This window comes from Eumetopias jubatus, unplaced genomic scaffold (genome assembly GCF_037043125.1).
Source record: "Eumetopias jubatus isolate StellerSeaLion01/CBP00866 unplaced genomic scaffold, mEumJub1_p1.0 scaffold_12, whole genome shotgun sequence".
In the NCBI taxonomy this organism is placed as follows: Eukaryota; Metazoa; Chordata; class Mammalia; order Carnivora; family Otariidae; genus Eumetopias; species Eumetopias jubatus.
The window spans coordinates 25,143,525-25,150,330 of NW_028274818.1; the positions used below are offsets into that span (position 1 = coordinate 25,143,525).

At 47.2% G+C, this 6,806-nt stretch overlaps 1 protein-coding gene across 1 annotated transcript; it reads left to right on the forward strand.

The window, feature by feature from the left end:
- On the forward strand, nucleotides 1-6,555 carry RAB29 (RAB29, member RAS oncogene family). The gene is made up of 5 exons (XM_028120353.2): nucleotides 1-597; nucleotides 2,616-2,687; nucleotides 3,588-3,769; nucleotides 4,063-4,184; nucleotides 4,483-6,555. Exons 1-5 carry the CDS (start codon nucleotides 474-476, stop codon nucleotides 4,592-4,594), a joined length of 612 nt encoding a protein of 203 aa, XP_027976154.1. The 5' UTR covers nucleotides 1-473; the 3' UTR covers nucleotides 4,595-6,555.
- The last annotated feature ends 251 nt before the right edge of the window (nucleotides 6,556-6,806 follow it).

Sequence of the window (6,806 nt, forward strand, 5' to 3'; positions counted from 1 at the left end):
CAGGCGGTCCGGGATCCCGGGAATCCACGTGTGAGCCGCTCTTTCCCCCGAATTTGGTTTGTGCCGGGCGGGGAGGACCCCATCATCTGACCCCGACTGTGAAATGAGCTAGCCCCGGGTTCAGTCGCCCGCTGGCACCGCTCCGGGGAAGTCCCGGTGAGCGAGGCACCGCGGCGTCGCGTCCCGTTTCTCGGCAGCGGGGCGGGGTGGGGGAGAAGGTGCAAACAGTCCGGGGGCTCGGAGCTCGCGCCCTGTGCCCCACCCAGGCTGCGGCCGGGCGGGGAGGAAGCGCGTAAAGGTTGAGTGCAAAGTTTCCCTTTCTGCATTCTCGTCAGAGCAGCCCCAACCGGCGGTGGGCTGCAATGCCGGACTTCAGTTTGTAGGTGCCCCGGAGCCGAAGGGGTTAAAGCAAGCGACTCCCTCCCCCCACCCCCCCACCCCGCCGCCTGCTTCACAAGCCCAGGCGGCCAGCCATGGGCGGCCGCGATCACCTGTTCAAAGTGCTGGTGGTGGGGGACGCCGCGGTGGGCAAGACGTCGCTCGTGCAGCGATACTCCCAGGACAGCTTCAGCAAACACTACAAGTCCACGGTGGGAGGTGAGACGTCGCCGCGAGGGCGGGGTGGACCCCCGCGGGTGGGGAGCCGGGGGTTCCGTGGCCTTGGGTCCTTCCTCGGGTCAGGAAGTAAGTGTCTGGGATCTTGGAGGGAGGACTTGCCGGGTGTTTGATTTGCACGTTTCTCTTGGGTTTTCCCCAATTAGGTTCACCCAGTCCGAGCTGACCGCCTGGAAGGAGATTGGGCCAAGGTGTGAAGAGGAGGAATGGGGAAAGGGAGGTTGAGGAAATACGCAGTTGTTGCGTTTCTCGGGGGAATTGGGAACTCAGGTCTCCTCCTGCAACCTTCCAAGCGGTCACCCGCAAATCTCTGCGATCAGCCGAGGCCGCTGGGACCCCTCGAGGAGGCCTGGTTAGGTGTCAGCCGGGGCTCTTGGCCTGCCTCTCACGGGTAGCTGATGAACAGAAAGGTGTTGTCCGGCCTTAAGGATCCTACCTTTGTTTTGGGGATGCCTGAGTGGGAGAGCCCCTGAGCCACATAATCTGATGCTCACCAAGGCTGAGGAGCGGTGTGCATTTTTGTCCATGGATTGCTTAAATAAAGGCAGCTAGAAATTATTCAAGGAATCTGACCTATCTTCCCACTCCCCTTTCTCTCAAGCTTGGGAGGGGAGAAAGGAAGGGAACACCAAGAAGTTCATTCATTTCTTTCTAGGGATGGCCTTGGGCTCAACCTTTTTTTTCCCCCCAGAAGTAGAAATGTCTTTTTGTTAAGGTCTTTAGTTGGGAAGAGCTGGTGAAGGGGGAGAGTTAACAAACATTAAGAGAACTTTTTTTAAGGAAAAAAACCCTGCACTAATGTAAATTTTGAAGATGGGTGCTGGTGATCGTTGTAGAATTTTTAAAAAATTAACAAGCATTAACATTGCAATGAAAACATCCTCTTGAGAACATCCAGCAGCATTTAGGGTTTGAAGTTTGAAAGACTATTTCCCCACCATTCTGCCCTCCACTCCTAAATAATATGAGGGCTCTTATTTCATGGGTTTGGTTAAAAGTGTTTCACTAATTAGTTTTTAGCAATTGCCCTAGTTTTCCTTTGGTAAGGAATAATGGCTTTGGCTAATTTTTTTTCAGTGTTTATTCTAAATTTCCCCTAGCTTTCATTTCTGTCACAGATGTGGAAAATGTACTTCCAAATCTGGGAAGTTACTCTGTTTCTCCTTCTCAAAAGGTTTTCCCCCTGGCATACTCTTTCAGGCTTAGCTCCTGGAGTCTCAGCTTCTACAGATTCGCACACAGCTCTCAAGTACCCTCCATACCGTGTCTTCTTCCTTGGAATCCTCTGGGACCTCTTCCCTTGACCCCATCTGTTACCATCCAAAATCATCCCTACAGCCTCGTGGAGCGTGTAGAATTCCCCCCAGTGTTTTTCTCATTATACAATTGGATTAGAAACCAACAGTGAAATTGAATGTGGAAGATGCAAAATCCACCACACTTACCTCATTTCCCCCTTTTGCCCTATCATCTCTTCCCCCCTAGAAAACCCCCTAGACCTTCCAGAAACTGTTTAACTTGAGATTAGGAGTTGTTTTCATAATTGCTCCCACCCACCTATCCCCAGCCTTAGAGACAAGTAGTATCAAATACATTAGTTTGTCGAGAGAGTAAAAGCTGAAGACCCCTTCAGAGAGTGGTAATGAATGATCTGTGCCGGAGGCACCTGGAGGCACCTGGCTGCCCCTGTCAGAAGACCCATGTGCATCTTGATCTTGGGGTCGTGAGTTCAAGCCCCACGTTGGGGGTAGAGTTCACTTAAAAAATAACAATAATAATAATAATGATAAAATTAGAAATGTTTTAAAAAAGAAAGAATTGTCTGTTCCACACTTAAAGCGTGCATGTGGGCTCATCTCAACCCATTGAGAGTTTAAAAATAAATAGATACATAGGACTGGAGTTGTGTGTCTCTGGGGTTATAACTGCATATTTGATCTGAGCTTATTCATGGATTTTTTTTAAAGGTAAATTTTATTCAATTGTACATGTATTTTCAGTGGATTTTGCTCTGAAGGTTCTCCAGTGGTCTGACTCCGAGATGGTGCGGCTCCAGCTGTGGGATATTGCAGGTAGGCTGGGAAGATGGGATAAGAACAAGGGAAGAAATTTTGGTTTAATCAGCAAGCTCTCAGAAAAAGTGGGGTAGCAAAACCAGAAGTTTTGTTTTTTTTTTTTAAGAGTTTATTTATTTACTTATTTCAGAGAGAGAGCAAGAGTGGGGAGAGGTGTGGAGGGGCAGAGAGAAGCAGACTCCCCGCTGAGCAAGGAGCCTGATGCAGGGCTCGATCCCAGGACCCTGGGATCATGACCTGAGCCGAAGGCAGACGCTTAACTGACTGAGCCACCCAGGCGCCCCAAAACCAGAAGGCTTTTTCCTGGAGCTGGAATGATTGAGTTGTTCAGAGGACACATAAGCTGAGTGGATGTAGAGAGTTTGTAGATATTTTTTGTAGATGTTTTGCCCTGGATAAATGTAGAGCCCTTTGTCCCTGGGTGGAATGGCTGGCAAGGTGATAGATTGTCCAGACCGTGGGTGGGTGCTCTCACAGCAGAGGGAGGGTGCTTTTTCTAGCGTTTCAGCTGACCTTGGGGAGAAAGAAGATTCCCCAGAAAATAGAAGCAATAATAATAATAGGTGACTTTTACTATGTGCCAAGCACTTTCCTAAGCATTTGAGATTCAGTGACTCGTTAATCCTCATCACAACCTTGTGAGAAAAGCTACTGCTTCTGTCCCCGCTCTACAGATGAGGAGTCTGAAGCACTGAAAGCCTCCCTTGCCCAAAGCCCTACAGATAGTAAATGACAGAGCAGGGATTTGGACTTGGGTGGTCTGGGTGCAGAATCTGGACTCAGCCACAGTGCATACTGCCCTCCCCGACAAGGAAGGTAGAAAGGGCAGGGTGTCGGAGGGGTTATGATACTGGTTCTCAGTATCACTTTCCCAAGGGCTCCCTGCTTTCTTCCCAGGGCAGGAGCGCTTCACCTCCATGACTCGACTGTACTATCGGGACGCCTCAGCTTGTGTTATTATGTTTGATGTTACCAACGCCACGACCTTCAGCAATAGCCAGAGATGGAAGCAGGACTTGGACAGCAAGCTCACCCTGCCTAATGGAGAGCCTGTGCCCTGTCTGCTCTTGGCCAACAAAGTATGTGGTCAGTCTAGGAAAATGGCCCCTGGCTTCTCTCTGTGGTCAGAGAGTAAGCATGTCTAAAACGCTCTCTGATTCTGGGCATCCATTTCCCCTTCTCAAGTTGGCAAACTCATCTCTACCTTCTTTCAAGGGATGCTGGGACTTTCTTTGGGAAGAATGTTGGCCAGGTTTTAGCTGCTGGTGTCCTTAGCCACTGGTGGAAAGGTTTTACATCCGGAAGTATTTGAGCAGTGTTCCTATTCTCCGGAAGTTTATGGTGTTGCCTTTTTATGTACTCTCTTTGCCAGTGTGACCTGTCCCCTTGGGCAGTGAGCAGAGACCAGGTTGACCGGTTCAGTAAAGAGAATGGTTTCACGGGTTGGACAGAAACATCAGTCAAGGAGAACAAAAATATTAATGAGGCCATGAGGTGAGTAGCTCATGTTGTTCTGGGGTTAGGCACACAGATTCACCCACCTGCTGCTGCCACGCCCCTGGGACCTTCTTTTCCTGTTTCTGAGCAAATAAGAGCAGGCTGAGCCACTGGAATGCCAGCTTCTGAAGGTCAGGGATGCTGTCCTTTCTCCTGAGATAATGGGGGGACCAAGGGGCATTTAAACTTCATGGCTTGACTGAATGCCATCTGGTGATAAGACAGACAGACAGTGTCCGCCGTGTCTCCCTTTCTTCCCTCCAGTTTATCGGTCTTTTGTTTGTTTGTTTTTTAGAGTCCTTATTGAAAAGATGATGAGCAATTCCAGAGAAGATATGTCTTTATCCACTCAAGGGGACTATATCAATCTACAGACCAAGGCCTCCTCCAGCTGGGCCTGCTGCTAATAGTGTCTGGCTTGTTTTCTCTCCTACGTTTAGGAGGTCTTTTCATCTCTTCCCTTCGGACGCCCACCCAGCAATCTTATTAATTTTATTAATCTTATTAAGTACGTTTGGACTGTCTCCTGCCAGTTATCCAGGAAGGAGGACCATCGCCACTAAGGAAAGACCTGGGACTTGTGTGCCTTTCTGCATCTCGCAAATTCCTACTTGTTGCCGGCTCCCATGGCTCAGTACCTTCTGTATAAGAAAGATCACCTTATCCCTCATTTTGTGATCCCAGACTCTTGTGGGGAGCATTAGAAATCAGCACCTGTATTTTAAGGATCCTAATTGCCACCTGTTTTTGCGTTTCTTTTTCCATTTGACGGATGTGGATATCTCAGTCTGATCTGACTTCAGATTTCGAGGAAAATGAGAGCAAAGGGCATTTCCCAAATTCATCATAGGTTATTGCTTTCAGATTCTTTCTGTCTTGGACTTTGAATTTAAACCTCTGATTCTGAGATGGGCAAGAAGTGGGGCTGAATATCCATGGGTTCTGGGTCACAGGAGGTAACCCAAAAGTCACTATTTTTGAAGCTTCTAAAGTCATAATTGGCTTTCTCTTGTCTTGGCTTCAGGAATAGTCAAGCTTTTAAACTACCTGTTGTGTGTGATGAGAGCATTTCTTTCCCCAAAGAAACAATTGTCCCATTAGGGTTTTCTAGTATCTCCCTACGGGTGGGTTTCTGGGTTGATGTCTTGATGCCTAATGCTGCAGGGTGACATCACTTGGCTGTGGTGCCCTGAAATAGGTCTGTTCCTTACCGCCCTGGGAGTCTGAATGGAAGAGGGAGAGGTTAACAGAACAAAATCCTGTGGGGCCACTTGCTTCTGAGCACTTTGGGTGCCTAGCACTTACCAGCCATAGGAAACAAATTTTATGTACAGACCTTTGCCTGAGTGGGGAGAGTAGATAGAGAGAAAATCATTAAGTAATTTAAGTGCTAAATCGGGTAGGGTTTTTCGTATCAAATCACTTCTCGACAGCTTCATTTGTTGAATTCTCACAGGATGGTGATTTATGACCTATCCAAAGTTATGAATATTCTTTGTGAACTCAAAGACCTAGAGTTCTTTGAAAGACACTTATTTTAAATGTGTGTCCTAAGTAAGTGGTTCCCGAATCAACTTATCAGAACCACCTGGGAAGTTTATTAAATTTTTTTTAAAGATTTTATTTATTTATTTGACAGAGAGAGACAAAGCGAGAGAAGGAACCTAAGCAGGGGGAGTGGGAGAGGGAGAAGCAGGCTTCCTGCAGAGCAGGGAGCCCGGTGCGGGGCTCGATCCCAGGACCCTGGGATCATGACCTGAGCCGAAGGCAGATGCTTAACAACTGAGCCACCCAGGCGCCCCTGTTAAAATTTTTTTAAATAAAATGCGTACGTTTTAAGATTTCTGGGTCCCAAACTCAAGCCTCCCGAATCAAAATTTCCAGGGTTGTGGTGTGGGAATATATGGTTGTTGTTTTTCAAAGGTACCCAGGTCATTTGACCAGCCTGGTTTGGAAAACATTGCTGGAGAATTTGGTAAAGATGCAGAGACCCAGGCATTCCCTGAGTAAATGGTCCTGGGTTTCCCTATGCTCTGTTTGCTCTCCAGGTGATTTCACTATACCCCAGACTTTGGAAACTGCTCTCCTAAGCAAATGATTAGAGACCAAATATCAGAAAGAGAACAGGAGCCAGGCCTTCAGTGGTTGGTTGGTTTGTCTGCTTTTAACGCCAGTGACTAACTTTTGCACAGTGTTTTAAGACCTTGAAGTTCTCTTTTGTATTACCCTTTTCAAATAGGTTTTTATTACAATGATTCTGAAGATAAGAGTGGAATAGCAAAGTCCCTTTATGTGAAAAGAAAACTGATTTTTATTTACTGGCTTAAACCTCTGCAAAGTCACAAATAAAGGCAAAATAAGTCTTGTATTTATGGGAGTTATTGGCTTTTAATGTGAGTTTATTAAAATGCTATTTTATACTGATAATTTAAGAGTGTTAGGGAAATGGAGACTTTATTATTTATCTAATTTTTTTAAAGACTTTATTTCTTTATTTGACAGCTCAAGCAGGGGGAGTGGCAGGCAGAGGGAGAAGGAGAAGCAGGCTTCCCGCTGAGCAGGGAGGCCAATGTACAACTCGATCCCAGGACCCTGGGATCATGACCTGAGCCAAAGGCA